This window comes from Poecilia formosa, unplaced genomic scaffold (genome assembly GCF_000485575.1).
Source record: "Poecilia formosa unplaced genomic scaffold, Poecilia_formosa-5.1.2 Scaffold19, whole genome shotgun sequence".
In the NCBI taxonomy this organism is placed as follows: domain Eukaryota; kingdom Metazoa; phylum Chordata; class Actinopteri; order Cyprinodontiformes; family Poeciliidae; genus Poecilia; species Poecilia formosa.
In genome coordinates, this window is record NW_006799958.1 from 2657754 (window position 1) to 2678246 (window position 20493).

Here is a 20493-nt window from a genome sequence, read left to right on the forward strand (position 1 = left end):
CCTTACCTCCACTTGCATTCTTTTTATGAAACCGCTATAAAATACATTCATAATGACTTCTCTTCGACGAAGGTTTGACACGAGCCTGGCTGTTTGGCGGGTTCTAAAAATAAGACCAGATGTGTTTGTGTTCTCATTCTACCACACAAGATATAGACATCCACACAAGCACAGATGGGGAAAACAAATGCTTCCTGAGCTGAAATCTATGAATTGGAAACTGTTCTTTCCCAATGGAAACAGTCTGGAGTGTTTTTAGTAATAGTTTGCAATTAATGTTGTAATCTTGAATCCCTTTTCGACAGCTACAAACACTGTTGATCTGTGTACATTTTACTAGAAGTAGAGCGGTGACAATCCTGTTTTCCTGTTGGAACTGCAGGGAGTGTCTGAGTGTTGGAACAACTGTTCTGAAATGAGAAAACGGTGAGGTTCAGTTCAAAGGCGGATTACAGTTTGGACACATAACACGTAATGTTTCTAGGACGCCCAGTGACGAGAGAATTCAAGATGTTTACAGTCGCATAAAAATTATGAGGCTGTATTATGTAATGTTTCTCCATTATGCCATTTCCAACCACTATAGGGAGGGTTGGACTGAGAAGCAGTTCCGGCGACGAGCTTGGCAAACTCACGGTTCCACCAGGTTAATTGTTGTTAATTGTTGCTGCCACTAGTCTGGAGGAGCTGTCCCTATCCCTGACCTAAATGGTCTTGAACATTTACCCCCTAATACGCATGTGTCAAAGTGAATGCCGGGGGCCCAAATCTGGCCCTCTGTAGCTTTTTATGTGGCCCTCTAGACTCCAAATTACATCAATGAGTCCTTCCAGTTTTTCACAAATCTGCAAAATTCACACAAAATCAACAGATCTCCATATTTTTTCAGATTTTACTGTAAATTTTCTCAAAATTGGTCAAAGACATTGAGTTTAAGTGGCTGCTGCCTTTTTCAGCAAGTTATATTCCATAATTGATACGGCGACATCACAAAAATTCCTTACAAATATTTCTAAATTGGCACCACAAAATCTGTCATTTTGATTAAAAAAAAGCCACTAAAACAATCACAAAATCCTGGAGGAAAAACTATTTATTGATATTTCAGCAGTTTAATTGGTTTATTAATACATTCTGGCACAACCGGCCCTTTAAGAACATTCAGATTTTTGATATGGCATCAAAATGAAAATGAGTTTGACACCTCTGCCCTAATAGGTAAATGAAACCAACTTTTAATTTACATTAAGATTAAAAATATGTAAATTAAGTCATTTGTGCAGAATGCAAAAAAAACAAAAAAACAAAAACAAAATAGACATCTTACTTTTGTGGATTATATAATCCAACACCCGAAAAATCATCCTAATTATCCCCTAAGACAAGTTAATTAATGACCTGACAAGACTATGATGTAGGCAGTGAGATGGTCTGGGGATGCTCTGGTTCTTCTGGACCTGGATGATTGAAAGTCACTGATGGAACCATGAATTGTCCTATCAGATAATCCTGAAGGAGAACGTCCCCCCATCATCTTGCGACATTAAGACCTCTAGGGGCGAGACAATAATCTGAACCTCACCAACTAACCCTACACTCTGATGAAGGTATTTGGAGTGGCCTAGTCAAAGACCTGGCTTACATCTCATTGAAATCTTGTGAAAACTCTTCAGTTTCACAGAATGAAAACATGTCTGCAGAGTAGAAGTGGGCCCACTTTCCCTCACAGGCATGTAAACAACTCAGTTTTCTGAATCGATGGCTGGCGGTCGTTGCTGCCTTACATGAAGTCTTGGAGGATTACTTATTTCCCTTAAAATCAGATTAGATAGCTTTTTTTTTAACCTTAATTTGAAATGGACTTTTAGTATTGTCTCAGCTTAAATTTATGGAACGATCTGAATAATTTCCTTCCGACAGAAAAGGAGCAAATACTTTTTTTCTGCAGCCGAGCCTTGCAGCAACACTGTGGGAGCTTCGCTCTCCTCACCTACTCTGTTTCACACCACGGAGTCTCTCTCTGCGAAGCGACGACACGCCGAGCCTCCCCCCCGGCTGCTGGAGAGGCTGGCGGTCGCCATGGCAACCCCCAGTGGTTCGTCTTGCTCGGCAACGGACGGGGGTTGGGGTGTTATCATGTAGGAAGGTGAGATAAGGGGAGTTTAACTCTTCGTTTAAGAGATGAAAAGAGCTGCTGGTTGTGGTTCCTCTGTGTTTTGCTGGGTTTTTTATTTTAGCTTCAAGTAGTAGATTGCAATTAGGGTTCAAAATGTGTCCACTTTTGTTTTGCTTGTTTTGTTTTCTTTAGTATTGATCAAACTTATATTCAGATCTAGAACAAAATGTTGACAGTTTTCTACAGCGTATTCTGTTCAAACTAGTCTTCCTGAGCCAATCGGCTCCTAGTCTCACCGTAGTTGGGTTGTCAGTGGGGAATTTGAATTTTCACCACTTCATTGCGGCTGTATGACTACCACCAAAGCTGACCCTCTGCATGATGCTTCCAACACCGTGCCGACAGTCGGTACTGTAGTTTTAAATTTAAAAGCCAATTTTTGTCTTCTGTCATTGTGGCCAAATAGCTCAATCATTGTCATGTATAATTATATATGTTTTTTTAAATCTCTCGAGAAAGCATTTGGCTTTTCCAAATATTTTCTGCACATTTTCTTAGAGCTTGATGATGTGCATTTTAGAGTATTTTTTTGTTATCTGTATCTTCCAAGTTATTCTAGAACTCTAATGTAGAAAGTACCAGTCTGTCGATTGCGAAAAATTTCTAAGAATTTAGATTTATAGTGCCAAGGATGATTTCCATTTAATGTTTGAAAAAACCCAAATATTGGGCCATGGTAGTTATTTTTACCATTTTCTTCACTGTTGGTTCCATGAGAACATCAATAAATATAAATGTAAAAATGTGATTAAAGCCCAGTTGCTGGGACATGAAAAGTTCCCCATAAAGATTACAAAGAAGATGTAAATGGTTTTATGTCATATTGTCATACATTAAGCTCATCTTGTCTACTTTTTTTTGGTAGTTTAGTGTAATCTCAGCGACAAAAGCCAAAAACTTTCTCCTGAAATCCTTGCTGTCTTTAGTTTGCTGAGCATGACTTCAATGATATTCAAAACAAAACTAACAAAAGGAAAAAAAAAAAGCCTGTGTTGCAGTAAACATTTTCAATTTACGATCTTATAAAAAAACAAACAAACAAAAAATAATAAGTGTTCATCTTAATCAGTTCCACTTGCTGGACGGTCAAAATTTTACCAGTTTATATCTTCAGTCACAAACCACATATAATTATTTTTTATTATTTGTTCTAGTCAAATTGATTCTAATGTTCTAATTAATTACAAATCAAAGAAAAAAAAAACAACAACAAATACTTGACCAATTTGTAATAACATTAGCTTTTATTAAAAATGTCATTTTTATGGACAAATACAAATATTACTCTATTTACAATTGCCAACTACTATACTAAAAACAAAAGCCCTGGAAAGCTCTATTCACAGCTAAGCTAACAGTGGTGACAATAAGGGAATCTCATTCATTAGTCAAAAAAAAAACCCAACAAAAAACCTAAGAAACAGAACTTAAAAGCGGACCGGTTGCTATTGGTAACCGGTCTCATCGACAGCCACACTCATCCACCACCATGTCCTGGTAGTGTCGGAGCACCACGTTATCGTTGTTGTCGTAGTAGAGCATGGAGATCGGGGAGAGGCGGATGGGGGCGCAGCCGGGTTGAGGCGTGCCCTGCGGGTCCAGGGAGTGGACCAGCGTCTGCAGGATGGCGTGGTTGGTGCCGTTCAGGCTCTCGCTCAGCGGGAACGGACACTCGCCGTGGCAGTAGTTGGCCATGTAGCCCGGCGGGGCGATGATCCAGTCCTGCCAGCCCACGTCCTTGAAGTCGATGTAGAGGCGACGGGCCTTGCAGATGTTACTGGGCGTCACGGGGAGGTGAACGGCGCTCCTCCTTTGCCGGGAGTGACACTGGTGAGGGTTCAGGGACACGACCACCAGAGAGGCCTCAATCAGAGGGAGGGTCCAGGCTTCCTCCAATGGGAAGGCGTTGCCCGGCAGAAAAGGCGTGAGCTCATCCGGATCCACACCAAGAGGCGGACTCAGCTCCACGACCAGGCCGTAGTTGTGGCCCGGTTTGCGCCAGCTGTCCGCCAGCGGCGTCAGGTCCATGGCGATGGCGGCGGGCTCCAGCTGCGGCCGAATCGACCGCGACAGCAGGAGCCTGCGATTGGCCTGGGGATCGGCTCCCCGCAGCGTGGCTCGGATCACTTTGGAGAGCGACATGCTGACGGCTCGGGGACCCCGCAGGAACCCAGCGGGCCTCAGAGGCTTCCAGTGGAGCCTGATCTCCAGCTGAGCCAGAGACAGCAGCTCCACAGGCTGCAGGACAGACACGTTGAAGAAAAGCTGCTTCACCAGACAGGCCTGACAGCTGCTGCTCCAACCCGACACCAGCCTGCCTGCAAGACACCAGCAGGGAGAGCTGTGCTTTAACAAGGTCTTGTTGGGGGGGAGGGGTGACGAAGGGGTGTGGGTGCTTGAAAGACACCAAGCGCACAACGACATAAATAACGGTGGAGATGAAATTTCACGGCCCTTTATTTCTCGGTGGAACACACAGAGCGCCTGGACTCTGTGATTTTTAGCAGCAGCATCGCTGGGTTTTGCTGAAGCAGCGGCCCAGGGTGATTTACAGACCCCAGAAGAAAAGCCTTTACCTGAGCCGCTTCCTAAATTAATCGGATGCGTTTTTGGTTTACCCGGCCTCGTTGCTGAACAACGCTGTGATGAATAAATAACACTGCATCTAGTCTTATGGGGTCCGTATGCAAATCCTGGTCGTTACTCTTCCCTCCGAGGCTGATCTCCTATGAACAAAGACGCACCAAACTTACCAGACAAGTAAGGGGTTTGCTATCATTTTAGCATAGCAGCACATTTTAAAGTTGAGAAAGCAGTAACTTGATTTACAAAAAAAAAAAAAAAAAACATTTCTTCTATATGCTAAGCTGAAGAATGTCACTTAAAGTCCTTTGGAAAAATATTTAAAAAATGGGCTCTTTGGTTTATTTATATTACAGTCTCAAGTCTTAATTTATTAATTAAAGTTTTATGTAATGAGTCGCAGTACATTGTTGCGAAGGATAGGAGAATTACTCAATGTTTTCACAATTTAAGGAAAAATATCAAAAGCAGCAATGTGTTGACTGACGTGCGCAGCAGCAGTTTCAGGTTTTGCCACATTAGTTAAAGGAGAAAATGAGCTCAAGAGGAAAGTGGGTGGTGGGGGGGAACAGGAAAGGTCACATCACCAGTTTGGTAGCATTTCAATTATTGAAAACAAACTAATAAAACTAAAAAATTATATTGATATTGACTGATATGAAACCCAGTTAAATCTTTGCAGAAGAATGGGCTAACACTTCCACTTCACGAGTAAGCACTACTTGGTGTTAATCTTTTTCCAAAAAAAAGAAAGAAATACATGAATGTTTTTAAAATGGTTAAACAGTGAAAGCGTTGGGTCTTACAGCTAGGCTAACTAAATTGAATAAAGCTTTAACTTTATTTTAAAACACGTCTCGCGTCAACCAAGGGGAACATTTAGTTTTAAACTCAATAACACCAAAGTCTCACCTTGGTCCTGAACGTAGCGGATGATGTTGCCGCGGACTCCGTACTCGGACACCGTGCAGGGGTCGCTATCGCGGGCCTGAATGCTCTCTGACCTCCGGAGCATCCTCCACAGCTCGGAGGGGACGGGGCGGCGGTGGCTCCCTGCGGGCTGCGGCCGCTCAGAAAGACCGAGGGAGCTGAGGAAAAGCCGCTCTCGGGTGTTTCTGTCCTCCGCGTCCGAGAAGGCCTGCAGACCGAGAAGCCACACAGCTAACACCAGCAGAGCAGCCATGTTTGGTCCAGGGGACTGAAGTGGAGCTCTGTGGTTCTTCACCTGTAGCGCTGGGAGCCTCCCGCTGTGCAGCTGGGTCATTATGTTAATGAGGAGCGGGCGGAAGGGCCACAGATAAGGTGGGGGGTGGACTGAAATAACATGAAGGTTCTAGTACTGTCTGCAAAATTCCTTTCAGAAGCTATTTATTCAGAAAGTATTCCACGTTTATTTACACAACAGGAAAGAATTAAATGCAATAAGTAAAATATGTCAAAAATAAAAACAGCTAGGTTTTTCTTTTATAGTGAAAGACAGCACTGATTCAGATTCAATTTTGGTTTTCTTCCATTTGATTAAATTTCATTTGATCCCGTCTTTTTCTCCCATGAGCTAGTCAAAACTTTGTTTTTATGCACTGTGTGTTAAAGATAAACGCTTAAAGCATATTCAGCAGATAAGCTGGACATCAGTTAGCATAAGACTCTCCAGGTTACTGTGAAGTTCCAGGCTGTAGTTGGCCCCAAAATGAAATCCTGGTTTAGGACTCCTTCTACCTTCAGCTGGCCTGTTTGGGTTGGATGTAGACATAAATGGGACCAGCAAGAAGTTTTGCTCAGACTTTGGACCGGCCTGACACCAAACTTCATTCTGCTCCCGTGGTGAGTTTATTGCACCACCTGGTGGGCAGTGGAGGTACTACACTAAACATCCCCAAAGAAAATAAATAAAATGTTTTTTTTTTATTTTCTGACAGTTTATATTATTGACATGTGCTACTTTAGTTAGCAGCAGTGCAAAATTTGTAGGTTTTTTTTTTTTTTTTTTGCTTACATGTTTAATCCAAAAAATGTTCCCAGTCCTTGTAGGAATTGTTTGCTTTGTTTAATGGTTATTCATCGTGCTCATTTTGTGTTCTCTTTTTGAAACAGACGCTATGTTCGAAACTGGATTATTAATTATGGATTATTGATTATTATTGAAATCATTCAATGCAGAAAAAATGTAACGTTTCTTCTTTCCTTTTTTCAGAATCACTGATTGCGGTTTCGTGTCTTTGAAACTTTCCTCAAAGCAACACTGATGCATCAGCACTTCAGTTTTTTCCAGCTGAATGTTCCATTTTTCAAGCTATTTTGTCTAAACTTGCTATAAATAACCCTAACCCAGCTAAACGGGATCAGTTGACCCCTGAAGCCACAGGATTTGTGCTCTCAAATGTTTTAAATTTTTATTGAAAGCAAAAGGATTAATTAGTATATAGTTTTGGGCTTCATTAGCATGAATTAGCCCATAGCATGTAGCTGTTCAGAAGGCTCGTGTTGTTTCAGGAGAGGTCTGGTGTCTCTAATCTTCCCCAGATTCTCCACTGGGTCGTTTGGGTCAGAGCGGTTTGCTGACCAGTCCAGAACAGTGACTCTACGGTCGTCAAAGCAGCTAGCGGTTCTTTTGGAAGTGGGTTGGTGCCAACTGCTGCTGGACAATGAAATCGGCATCTATATGAAGCTCTTCATCACAGGGAACCATGAAGTGCTCTGAGGTTTTCTGGTAGACAGCTGCTCTGACTTTGGACCCAGATGACCCGGCAACTCCTGAACTCATCACCTGAAGGGAAAATTTCACATTGGATTTAAAGCAACGTGGGATTCTGTAACCTCTGCTTTGGGATCTTAAGTTTCCAGATGAGAAGCAAAGTTTGCTTTTATTGAAAAGAGGACGTTGGACCATTGAGAAACAGTCCGGTTCTTCTTCCACACCAAAGTGGGAAGTTTTGTCAGGTTGTTTCTATATACCATATCTACCTCTGTTTTTCCGTCCACTCAACTTTCCTGCAGTACATCACTCTGTACATCCGGCAATGACCTTTTGTGACTTACCCTTCATGTAGAGGTTGATTGAGGTCCGATGGACGACTCACATCTGGACTGCATAATTCCGAGTCGTAATGTTTCAGTTTAGTCTATATAATATTCTAATTTGACACGATATTTAAGCCATAAATTAACAGAAAAACACTAGAAATCAGAGTTAAATCCTTATAGTCGTTCAGTTTTGCTTTTTAATTTCAATTAATAAAATACCTTACCTCTGCGTCTACTCTTTTGTCTAGTGATTTTTGATCACAGTAAAACACTGTTCTGCTTTTTTTTATGCTTCTAATGATTTAAACTTGATTCAGTGAGTAACTGTTTGGCTGATCTACAACAAAATTTAAATTTAACTTTCACATTTTCCTAAATGTGTAAATGTAATTTTCTAAAAACGTTTCAACTCCGATACATCCAACCAACCAAAACCGATTGTTTTTTTGTTGTTTTTAGTACAGTTGGCATCAAAGATTCTCTTTAATTTCAATCATTATGTACAGATCAGTATGTACAGAGGTCAGAATACAGCAGAGGGTCGAGGGGCGGGGCGGAGGTCGCTGACATTCATTCTTTAGAAAAAAAAAAATTAGAAAACAAATGGTAGAGTTCCTCATTTCTCTCATTCGATCATGGCGGATCAGCAGCATGTGTGCATAGGACAGGTTCAGGGACACGTGTGTGTGTGTGTGTGTGTGTGTGTGTGCGCGCGCACACAGCAAATAAATATGCACATGTAGACCGTCTGTACCGCCCGCTGGCTGATCCCGCTGTAGAAGTCTGATCACACACACACTCATACAGAGCCACAGCAAAGCAGGAGAAAACACACACCGCCTCATCAGTCTAAGCTTCTTATTTTCTCACAGGGTTTAAATGTGACTTGAGTTGATTTTTAGCTTAATTTAGTAGAAAAAAGAATGTCCCCGAATTCTCAGGGGTATTAAAAGACTAACTTTTGAACACTACAAATTGAACTTCAAATATTTGTTTTATTGTTAAGTCAAAATTGAGCTTTTCCTCCCCCCCTCATTTATTTTAACTAGTTAAATGAGAATGACTTATTTTAATGGAACATCAGCTAGAGATATAGCAGTATTTACTCAAAATGGACCTAAATTTAACTGCATAACTTCCACAACATGTTTTTTTTTCTTAATATTCAGTATGAGGCACCGTCTCTTTACTGCTATTACTCATAATGATCGCTCGGGGGCGCAATCCTAATATTATTCTCTCGCTTTAAGGTACGTGATGGAGCAGAAGAGTTGGTGAGGATGAGAAAAGAAATATTTTAACTTAATTGTAGCGATGAAGGCAAATATCTCAAACACACATAAAGCCAAAAAGAGGTCCAGGACGTCACTTTTAGCAGGCCACGCCCACTCGGCGTGACGGTACTTCAGTAGCAGATCATGGCGTACAAACATCGAGAGCTTTGGTGCGACATGAGACAATCAGGAGTGTTTTCCTTCAGTTCAAAATAGCACGACAGGCGCAGATTTGATTCTCCAGTTCATATATATATTTATATATTTATATCTATAAATCCATTCAATGAGATGTGTACAAAGTATGGCAAAGGAGCACGATTTCATTTCAACTCGTCGTCGGGTGCCGTTGGCTCTTCACTGTGCAGTCCGTCGTGTTTCCAGTGAAGTGAACGTTTCATGCGTAGACGGAAAGAGGGTTGGGGGAGAGGGTCCGTGTCGGCGGCGTTGGACGCGGACCCCGGCCTGGACCAGCTCCGGAGGCTCAGAGGAGTTCGTCCAGAGATGACAGGGAGGAGTCTTCACCCCCAGGGTCATGTGGCGTTGACCTCCATGATGTGGTCGTCGGCGGTGGGCAGCACCAGGACCTGCTGCGAGTGGCTGTTGTTGAACACCTGTCCCGGGCTGAAGGGCTCCAGGCGCGGCATGGCCACGCCCCGCTGCTGCTGGTCGCTGCTGCCCACCGAGTGGACGCTGCCGCGGCTGCGGATGCTCGCCGTGTCCCCCTGGTCGTCCAGCGCCTTGTCCAGCAGGGACAGGCTGTCGTTCTCCACGCAGCTGTCTGCGGGACAGGAGAGGGGGACATTAAAAACAGGTCAGCACGAGTCGGAGGATGAGCATCACCCTTCCTGTTGAATCAGTCAGAAAAAAACCCCAAACTATTACAACTAGAGCTGGACGATAACAGATCTGAGTTTGGATTTTAAATGATAGAAGAAGAAGTATTTCCTTAACTGTAAAGGAAAAATATAACTCCACAAGACTCTCACCAATCATCTGCTTAATTTTTTATTTTGCAGAAAAATAAACCAAATAAAGTAGTAAAATTACTACTTTAAGTTCTGTAAAGTCTAATATTACAACTTTACTCTGGTAATATTATGATTTTTATTCTTGTAATAAAAAAACAAAAATCTTGGCCATAATACTTTATCGTAGAAATGACCTGAATTCATAGAGGCTTTACTAATTTAAAGCTAATTTAAAACAGAAGCTTTAAGACAAGATGACAGGTTTTAAATGTGCCGATATCACTCTGAACTACACAAAGGCAAGGAGTGCATTGGCTAGGGGAAAAGAAAAAAGAAAAAATCCAGATTTTCTAAAAATTAAATCTTGAAAACCCTAAAAATTTGATTAATTGATAAAATAGATCAGATCGGTCCGGCGTTACAGAGGCTTTACTTCCTGTGGGGTCTCACCGGGGTCCGGCTGGATGGCCGCTGCAGCGTTGTGAGGGAGGTACTTGAGGACTTTGATTTTGGGGAAGGGCAGGTGACCTGCGAACAGGGGCATGACCTCGATCTGCACCTTGTGGGTGGCGTTGACCCTGAGAGGCATCAGCACCATCCCTGAACTCTTCCCACACACGGCCCAGTTGCTGCTGCTGTCGGCCACTGCGGACACAAACACACGGCAGTCAGCCTTCATTCAGCCCCTGCTCTTTTCAGCGACGTTTACAGCATCTTAAATGTTCCCCTCTACTTCAATATTATTATTTATGGATGTATAATTTGAGATTTATTTAATCAGATCATCTGTACCATAAAATGATCAATTCTCAGAATCTAGTTGCTTGCAGACATTTTTAGTGAGTCGTTTTTTACGCGTCGTCGTCCCCTGTAGGGCTGCAACTAATGATTATTTTAGCAATCGATTATTCAAATGATCAGATAGAAAAATTTAAAATCTATGGATCATTTTCAACGTCTTCAACCTCAAATTGTTTTGATACAATATTAGGTATTAGAAATACATCACAAGGTACAAATAAACAAATAATTAAATTCCTTTTCAAATAAAGAAAAATAAATATTTTAATGCCTAAAATGCAATAGCAGCATTCCTGTTATTGTGTACGACTGATCATTTGTAAATTATTTTATTAATTTTTGCATTTACTGATTGAAAGTTGGACAGCAAAAAGTGCTTCTTTTTTTTATTATTATTTTTTCAGCAGGATTTGACCCATGTGAAGCTGAAATGATGCCACATAAAGGGTTCTGAGTAAAACATATTTTTAAAAAGTTTTTTTTTTATCTTAAATGCAAAATCTATATATTTTTTGTACAGTTTTGGCTTACTTACTGCTCTGACGGCCTTAATTATTAGTCTGTATACCAAAGGTGACAATTAATCTATTGTTAAATTAACTGACCATTATTCCAATAATCGATTAACCGCGGTTAATCTGATTAATCTAATAGTTTAATCCCTAATCACTTCTCACTTCAGCATATTTATTGGGGATTTTATGTGACAGACCAACACAAAGTGAAAATGATATTGGGTTTGCAATGTCCTGTGTGAATAAAAACCTTGAAGGCGTGTCATGCCCTGAATTTAGATCCACCCGTCAGCTTAGTGTTAAAGAAAAGTGAAATCCAAGCTAATTCACCATGATCGCATTCGTGCTGCTGCCGACTCACCTTCATACATAAGCTTGGTGGTTTTGAGTCCATCCGTGTCAGTCTTGCTGTCCTCAGCTACCTCTCCCTCCGAGGGCTCAGTCAGTCGTGTTATACACACCTCCAGCTCGCAGACCAGACCGGAGCGGCAGTGCTGCTCTCCCGTGGGGGGCAGGATTTCTGCTCTCACGCTGTACAATGTCTGACAGCAGGAAACAAGAGGCTGGCTCGTCATTTTCTCTTTCTGCAGTCTTTATTTACAATAGTGACAGGACTACTCGAGCGTTCAGGCCACAGGAGGAAGAAGAAGAAGAAGAAGAAACGTTTCAGTGACTCACAGTGACTCTCTCCAGCTGGAACTGGTAGTGGAACGGTTTGAAGGCAGAGCTGTCTTGGTTAAGCGGACTGAAGTTGGCAGAGAAAACACACTGTAGACACGAGGGCAGGTCGTCCTTCCACCTCACCTCCCACAAGCAGAACACGCTATGCTTGCTGCACAGAAGCTAGGAGGCGGAAGAAAGCACCATTAACAGATGTACACCGTCAATCATGTCCAGGTCCTGATCCTCGGACACTTCTGGAAATACTTTCACAAACAGGACTTTGTGATCACTTCAAAAGTCCGAATGGAGCTTTCGGCTTAACAGGATAACTTGGCTCGTGTTGCAGCCTTTAAGTTGAACTGTTCTTCTCTCCGTTTACAACTAAGAAAAATCTTCTTTCTCACCTGATTTGTTTTAGTGTTAAAGGATTGTAGTTCCAACGATGAGTGTTGCTTCTCTGTCAGTTTCATGTCTGCCAGGGTGAAGTTCATGTCTGACACGTTCTGCACACACACCTGGATGTACTTTCTGTGGAGTCACAGGGGACAGAGGTAAAGGTAAGGCCAGAGAAAATGCAGAATTCAATGCTGATTTTACCAAATTATAATCTAGGGCTGAAACGATTAATCGGATTAATTGTGATTAATCACATTAATTGCGATTAATTGATTGTTGAAAAACCATTTGCTAAAAGAAAAACATAATAAGAGCAGAAATGTTAAAACTGTGCAAAAATATTTACATTTTGTATTTGAAATTTAAAAAAAATCTTATTTTTCTGTATATCTGTTTTATCCAGAACTCCTAGTGTCAGTTTTAGTTTCGTCTGCTTCAGAAAAAAAAAGTCCAACAAAGCATCTTTTGCATCCAATTATTAATCATTTAATCCAAAAAATTAATCACCAGATCAGCCCTACAATGTATTGATAAGTCAAGAGCTGAGCTTTTAACAAGTATTTATTTAGCAGCAGATGCATCCTTTGCCAAGAGGACTCTAAAGGAATGATGTTCTTGTATTTTAGGCAATGCATTGTGTATTTTCTTATTTTAAATAAATAATTGAATTGTTTATTTGTATGTTATAATGTTCTAATAATGCATAAAAAGGATTAAGTGAGAAATCTGCAGAATCTTTACCCGATTAATAGTCAAATAATAGATAGAATAATCAAATATATAATATATATAAAATAATATATATAAATATATAATCCCATAAACATTTTTATCTGGATGACAGATTATTCTATGATCGTGCTGCCTCACCTGTTGCCAGCGGAAAGCAGTGAGTGTTTGGTCTTAAAGGGGATGTAGAAGGTAAGGGCGAGCAGGGTGGAGTAGATCGACCACGGACAGTCGATAGACATCTGTGGACAGAAACTCCACCGTTAAAAACAACAACAACAACAAAAAAAAACCTTGTCTGGTTTCAGCCAACATTGTTTTCTTTCCACTTTTCATCGTCTCAGTTTCGATCGACTCGGTTTCTCAGAGTCACAGACATTTCCTGATTAAATGCTAAAGCAATACCGGATATCAGAAAACACCTACAAAACTCTAATCTCTGGTACTAACGACCCGCTGCACACGTCTAGAAGAAACTCTGGTTTCAGCGTGGCTCTGGTTTGTTAATTTGAACATACTGCATTCAGTTTCTCAATCTGGAACAACTAGGAGGCCATAGCAGCAACTTTATGTCCTTAAAGGAAAATCCCACTCCTGCTGCAGAGCGCTAGAAAAACACAAAAACACGAAGTGTTGTGTTCCTCACCCTTTGGTCAATGGCGGTCATGGGTGTGTCGGGATGACTGTAGCTGCGAGGTCGATGGCGCACCTCCCCGTTGGTCAGCCTCTCGTTGGCCGGCCGCTCAGACCCAGACGGGATGATGCACAAAACCTCGAGCTGGAACTCCAGAACGTGGTAGGGCGGGGTTGGAGGTAGGCTGATGCTCGTCACCTTTTCAGACGACTGGATGGACAGGACGCTTTCACCCACCAACTCTGGTTTAAAAATAAAAAACAAACAAAAGGAGGAATGACAATGTGAAGAGCTTTTGACAAAATTTTAAAAAACAGCTTCAGCCTCTAATTTTATCCCAGTAAATGCAAAACCTGATTTGAAAAACATTGAAAAGAGAGAAAAAAATCTAATCCATCTGGGGTTGATGCAGTTTTCCCAAAGTAAAATTCAAGCACTTTTGAGGCGAGTTCTCAAATGTTTCCAACACCACACTTTGGAGATAAATACAAAAAAAAATAGACTGTCTCAAGTCATGATTAACAGTATATGATATCATTTATCACTGTTAATAATAATGTCTTGCTGTAGTATTCTACATAGCAAGCACAAAGTAAACTAAAATAAAGCAAAATGTTATGTTTTGAAATGTCTTTCACACACATGCTGTGCACCTGAGTGGTCCCAAGAATGAAACAATAAAAAAAAAATCCTCTTATTTCAACAAGCTTAACATGTAAAATATGACAACCTTTATTTCAACTACACTGATCCAAATATCAAGATCAAGCACTTTCCAAAGCTTGAAACCACTTAACAGAAATTCAAGCATTTTCCAGGATTTCAAGCGCCCATACGCATCTCATACGATGCTGAAAAAGATCGAATTAAATCCAAGAATATGTTAGACTGCATCAGTGATGAGCGGCTGTTGTTACTGACCCGCCTCTGGGCTGCTGATGCGGGCCGTGCAGCTGGAGGAGGGCAGGATGGGCATGGTTTCTGTGTTGCTGAGCTGCAGAGCGTCTCCTTTCTTTACAGTGTAGTGACCCGTCAGCAGGGTGAATTTCACCAACTGAGGCATCCCGGCCAACAGAGGCTCTGAAGACACAAACCAGAAGCACAGTGAGCAAGAGAACGACACGACAGAATGCTTTTGGCCTCAGTGGAACCAAAACGCCTCGTTTCAGTGAGTCAGAGTTCATTTCATTCTGCAGAATGTGAATTTTTAAAGCAGTCTGTTCACTTAGGACAGTGTTTCTGAGACTTGAGTTGCTTTAGCAGAAACAAAAAATAATTTTCGACACCATTAAATATAATAATCCACCCATTTCTATCAATTGCATTTATTAATTCTATTTAATTAATTGAATTTAGTCATTTAATTAAATAAGAATAACAATAGCTATAGATGTGTAAGCAGAGCATCATGGACCTTACCACAGGGTCCACGTTTCATTGGCTAATGCCCATTTGACGTCACTGCGCAGCTACCACGTGCTTGACCGTCTCACAAACAAAAGCTACAGTAGTAACACATGCTAATGTGGATTGTGGACTAGCAGACCACAATCTACACAATCAAAGTTTTTGCGACAGAACTCAAATAAGAATGGTTCTCCGCTGTCAGGTATCCTGATCGTATTTGTGGAAATAAAATTCACAGATTTCCCAAATCTGATACGGAATGCCTAGCTTGGATCAAAGCTTGTGCACGACCGCATTTGCAGCTCAACCGTCGTAAGATCAATAAAATGTGTACCGTATCTGACATACATTAAAGATTTTATTTTACCTGAAAAGGCTTTTTACAAAACTGTAATCGTGTTAGCCACGCTAGTACCGAGTATCAGGCCTAGGCACACTCAAACATTTGCCAACAACAGAAATCACTGATTCCAAAAGTAACCCTCAAAACCATGAATGCCGACTTACCCAGCCTTGCAAGAACAATAGGCATCAGTGATCTTGTCCACAGCCATATTTATGCTGAGGGTGTGAGGATCTGCTGTTTTCCTCATTGATCGGTAGCATTTAGCTGCAATGCGCACAATGTTGGAGGCATCCCGTGGCTCAAACACCTTGATGTCGTCCAAAAAAGATGACATGAACTTGTTGGTTCCCCTGTCCACTGTCATGGCTGATATGTTTTGAAAATCCGGCAGAAAGGCTACACTAATCGACTCAGAAATACTTTGTAGAGAGTCAGTTGAAACGAAAGACGCCATGTTTACACATAGAAACTAAGCTCCGCGAGGCTTTGTTTGTGAGACATGCAGCCACGTGGGACTGTCGAGGGGCGTTTCTGGGCGGGGCTTGGTAAGGTCCATTCATTACCAAGTCATAAAAAACAAGGAACAGTTCTGACTGAGTCGAGTCCTACAGTTCACCGCAAAGAGCCGTTCAAAGGAATCCAATCGCTAGTGAACGACACATCAACACTCAGCAGCTATCACTTAGCTTCCTATGATCAGATAATATTCCTGGTGTTTTCTTTCCACCGGTATCTGCAGCTTTTCTTTTGAGTAACCCGGTTTTAAGCCAGTTTTGTTTTGTTATTTCTTTTAACACAATCCTTTGTTAAGCTAGCTGTAGCGTCGCACTTTGAGCTGACGTCACGGCAAATAAACGGTCGTTTACATGCAGTACCTCGCGGACCACTAGAGGGCGTTCCCTTACCGATGGTGGTCACAGTTTGAGAAAAACTGACTTGGATGATGTTTTGACCTTTTTTACAACCCAGTTTGTTTTAAGTTTCAGGAAAATAAACTATTTATTTGATAACATGTAGTTTGTTTTTATGTAGCCGGGGTTGGATTTTACTCGTACAACATAAATTCAGACCTGAAAGTGGCTCCACGGTGAGCTGGGGCTCCTGAGAATATACTTCATATCGGACCGATGGGTAGATATGAGACAGCACAAACTGCACTTCACCCACCGTGGCGCACAGCTGCCGTAACATGTAAGTACCTGGCTGTCCACTCTGTGGAGCAAAATCAAAGGAAAGCAGAGAATAAATGGGCAAAATGTGGGGGACAGAGAAAATGATGAACATCTCCCATTTTGATCAAGATTTTCTTTCTAATGAAAATATAATGTTATAAGTCATAAAATGACTTGGGAAAAACATTGTTTTATTGATATTGTACATTTTGATAGTTTTTGAAATCCTGACCAGCTTGGGCCGTCTGTGATTCTTTCTTCAAGTTTCCACAATTATTTCCAACAATCCTGCAACTGATAATAATTTGATGCTGATGTGAAACCAATACTAGGGTGCTCTACAGTCCTCATTATTATTGCAACTTTTTTTTTGCACAATATTATGACTTTTTCTAATAATGTTACAACTTTATTCTCAAATTATTAAGACTATATTCTTGTATTACTATGACTTCTTTGTTGTAGTATTACTACAGCATTTCGTATCGTTACTGTCGTACGACTATTCTAGTAACATTATGACTTAATTCTTGTACAACTTTTTTTCACAGAATATTACTTTGTTTTCATAATTTTACGATTTTATTCTTGTAAAAATACTTTAAAAAGTCTTTCTTAGCTTGGCCCCAATATTCTGTCGTGTGAATTTACATAAAATGACTGTATACTCTTAAGTGATTTATTTATTTTTGTTGCTTGGCCTAAATACTCTGTCATATGAATTTACTTTAAACATAATTTAAAGAAGTAAATGTTAAAAAGTAAGACCAAAAACCTTCTTACGGGTGCTGTGAAGGTGATGCTGTTGTTTCCGGGCTCTAGCGTGACATTCTGCACCTTCAGCATCTGTCCTCCTTCCTTCATGGCGACAGCAGGCGGGCTGACACAGTTGGACGTCTCCGGCGGCGAGCCGTTCTCGCGGCGGCGAATGATCAGGTGGGTGTTTTTGCACACCACTCCTACGGAGTTGAGAGAATTGTCCGAGGGACTCCTGTCCTGAATCTCGTCCATTTCTAGCGCGGGACCGGCAGCCGCGGAAAAGAGCGGACCTGCTGAGGAGTTGCCCTGTTTGAACTCTATTGTCCCTTGGTTTGCGTTCCTCAGCGTCCCCTTTGACCTCTTGAGAGTCCCTCCGTGATCGATGTCAAAGTGAATGCTAGCAGCCAGCTGCTGAATGCGCACCGAGACGGGCATCAGGCACCTCAGAGTGAGCTCCACCTGCAGCACGGCTCCGGAGTGCACCGAAGCGGCCGCCGGGTGAAACTGTAGCCGCGTTAGCTGAGCGAAGACATTCATGCTGAGAGTCACTTTGTGAGCTGTGGAAGATGGGGAAAGAGAATACAAGTGAGGAGAAGGAAAAAGTTTTGTACTTTTTAATAACTGCGCTCCACTGAAATCAGTCCTGTTCAAGATATACATGCAGGGGAAGTTCTTTCTTTGCATTTCATCAGTTCCTTAATCTGTCCATTTGCAGAAACCAGGGGTTTATCTCTTGCAGTTGGCCAAAGCTGATTTGTGGTTGCACCCCTAGCAGTAACTCTACTATAAATCTCACTAATTTGTTTTCTCGCTGCTTATCTTTGCCTTTCTGCTTATACATGCTGACATGTTCGCTGGATGACACATTAATGAAAACTCAACTGAGAGTTTAACAAACTCATTTCATTAGATTCCAAGTTAAAACAAAGCAGAAACAGATGTTTAAATAAAAGGCACCAGACCTGCAACAAACTGATTAAAAACTCACCAATGCACTTTAATATTTTTCATATCTTACGAAATCATGACTGATTACTCACATTGGTTTCCGGACCTGCCAGCAAAAGTGAGAATTTCCTGACAAAAGTGCTTCCTCTCCTCCGTGGAGAGATTCACGTCACCGGCCAACAAGGCACTGGTTTGCAAGTAGCTGCAGTTTGTTGTCAAGGAAACCACATAATAATAATAATAATAATAATAATAATAATAATATAATAAAAACAAAAAAAGCCTGCTTTTAAAGGTCATCTTTCCACGTCTAATGACCCCGCCAAAATTTTTCTAATTGTTTTTCCGTTAATTATATGTGCATAATTATTTACTCTTGCAAATTGACATAAAATCATAAAACACAGTGAAGGAAGCTTTCCCTCCACGGGTCAATAGTGAACGGTATTTGTTAATGCCATTAATATAAATACCAAAAACGCAGATGTAAGTGGTGTGTTTTAGCCGACGTTAGTCGCAAGCCAAGGATACTCTTCAGTTCTGCCCAGCAGTTTCTGACACTCGGCGATCTGCTTCCTGGTGTGCGTCACAGGAAGGCTCCACCCCTCCGATACGTACGACTTCAGAGCTTCCTGCAGGAAAGTTTCCGCCCGCTCAGGGTCTCCCTTCCTCCTGTCAAAGACCCATGCAGACGGGTAAACAAAACATGTCACCATTTTTTTTTATTGTAGAAAAGAATACATCATTAACAGTCTGAAAAAAACTTTTCCATACTCTAAAATGCTAACTACGTCAATAACTAAATGAATAATTAATACCAAATCTACAAATTTAGGTAAAAAAAAAAAGTAATTTCTTTAAATAAATGTTTCTGGTATTCAGGTTTAAACGCGCACCAATCTACATAGTTGGAGTACATTACATTACTCCCAAACTTGCTTACATGTAGAACTCAGCCAGGCTCTTCCCCACCAGCCTGGCGGACCGCAGCCGGCCGATGGCCTGGTACATTTCCATAGCAGCATGAGAAAGTTCCTGATGCAACAGAGAGCCAACAAGGAGGTGGAAAGAGGAGAGAGAAAAAAATTTGATCCAATGTTTCAAGGACGTTACATCAGAAAATAGATCGATGGGACAACCGGAGCAATATTTTTTAATGAAATACGCCAAGAGGTTAGAGTGAGACGGACTTACAAGATAGTGCCTTTCGAAAGCCTCCACGGATGACAAGGCTTCTTTCAGCTTTTTGTAAGGACTCTGCAAGCTGTTGACTGGATAAAGACATTTGAGAGAAACATTATTTTTCTTATTTTCCCAATTTAAACCAAAGTCAAGCAGGTTTAATTTAATTTCTTTAACCAGGTATTAAGCTTTCCTACAGATTGTTTCTTTTTTTTATTTTATATCCAAGTTAAAATAACAATGAGCTGGAGAGATAAATAGAAGAAGTCAAACTCTTGTCCCGAATCAGCTAGACTGAATCTAAAGGAGGCTCATTGGGTTGCTGCTGCAAAGTGATGTAAAAAAAAAAAAAACCTGTCCCAATTAGAAGCAACAAATAAGCTTAACAGGGAAATCAATTTTTTTCAAATCTCAGAGCTACATCTACAGGTCCAAGCTCACCAGTTTCTGGCCTCTCATCCCCGAGTCCTGCCAGCAGATCCACGGTCCTGTTCAGGTCCTCGGACGTCGGCCCGTTTTTTGACACCAAGCCGCAGAGTTCACCCAAACTCTTCAGCTACAACAACAGAAAAAACGGGATACTTTTATTGTTTTGTTTTTTTTCCCCCTTCTTACATTTTAATCAGATGGCAACAAAATTACTTCTTTAGTTAATAAGAATTTCGCTCTGCTTCTGTAAAGAAATTGAGAAAAGAGGAACAGATGGGGCTTTACTGACTATACAGAATAAATATGCTCAATAGTTGCATGTTGTTTGTAGAGATCGAAGATGTTCACAAGTCCTTTTTCAAGGTCAGGTGTCAAGTGTTTCACCCCGATTCAGGGTCCAGCCCAACGTTCAGGGTCCAGCCCAACGTTCAGGGTCCAGCCCAACGTTCAGGGTCCAGCCCAACGTTCAGGGTCCAGCCCAACG

General features: G+C 41.3%; 2 protein-coding genes across 2 annotated transcripts in view; both read right to left on the reverse strand.

The window, feature by feature from the left end:
• Window positions 1–3398: 3398 nt before the first annotated feature.
• Window positions 3399–6038, reverse strand: gdf3 (growth differentiation factor 3). Its single transcript, XM_007547241.2, has 2 exons — window positions 5672–6038; window positions 3399–4494 (listed from the first exon to the last, which is right to left on the reverse strand). Exons 1-2 carry the CDS (start codon window positions 6021–6023, stop codon window positions 3638–3640), a joined length of 1209 nt encoding a protein of 402 aa, XP_007547303.1. The 5' UTR covers window positions 6024–6038; the 3' UTR covers window positions 3399–3637.
• Window positions 6039–8224: 2186 nt separating this feature from the next.
• trappc10 (trafficking protein particle complex subunit 10) overlaps window positions 8225–20493 on the reverse strand; it is a 27116-nt gene continuing 14847 nt past the window's right edge. The window contains exons 9-23 of the mRNA XM_007547242.2: window positions 20022–20136; window positions 19593–19669; window positions 19342–19433; window positions 18930–19070; window positions 18491–18600; window positions 17475–18007; window positions 16590–16731; window positions 14688–14846; window positions 13779–14008; window positions 13274–13374; window positions 12412–12535; window positions 12023–12187; window positions 11706–11886; window positions 10479–10673; window positions 8225–9838 (exon numbers count right to left, since the gene is read on the reverse strand). Of these exons, the coding sequence (XP_007547304.1) occupies window positions 9591–9838; window positions 10479–10673; window positions 11706–11886; window positions 12023–12187; window positions 12412–12535; window positions 13274–13374; window positions 13779–14008; window positions 14688–14846; window positions 16590–16731; window positions 17475–18007; window positions 18491–18600; window positions 18930–19070; window positions 19342–19433; window positions 19593–19669; window positions 20022–20136 (2613 nt within the window). The 3' untranslated portion in view covers window positions 8225–9590. The remainder of the gene's footprint in view (window positions 9839–10478; window positions 10674–11705; window positions 11887–12022; window positions 12188–12411; window positions 12536–13273; window positions 13375–13778; window positions 14009–14687; window positions 14847–16589; window positions 16732–17474; window positions 18008–18490; window positions 18601–18929; window positions 19071–19341; window positions 19434–19592; window positions 19670–20021; window positions 20137–20493) is intronic.

What these genes read in the sequence shown, in the direction of transcription:
- gdf3 (XM_007547241.2), bottom strand. Translation starts at nt 6,023, where the DNA reads ATGACCCAGCTGCACAGCGGGAGGCTCCCAGCGCTACAGGTGAAGAAC. An exon ending in CCGCTACGTTCAGGACCAAG is followed by an intron (nt 4,495 to 5,671) that starts GTGAGACTTTGG and finishes GGTGTCTTGCAG; the next exon opens with GCAGGCTGGTGTCGGGTTGG.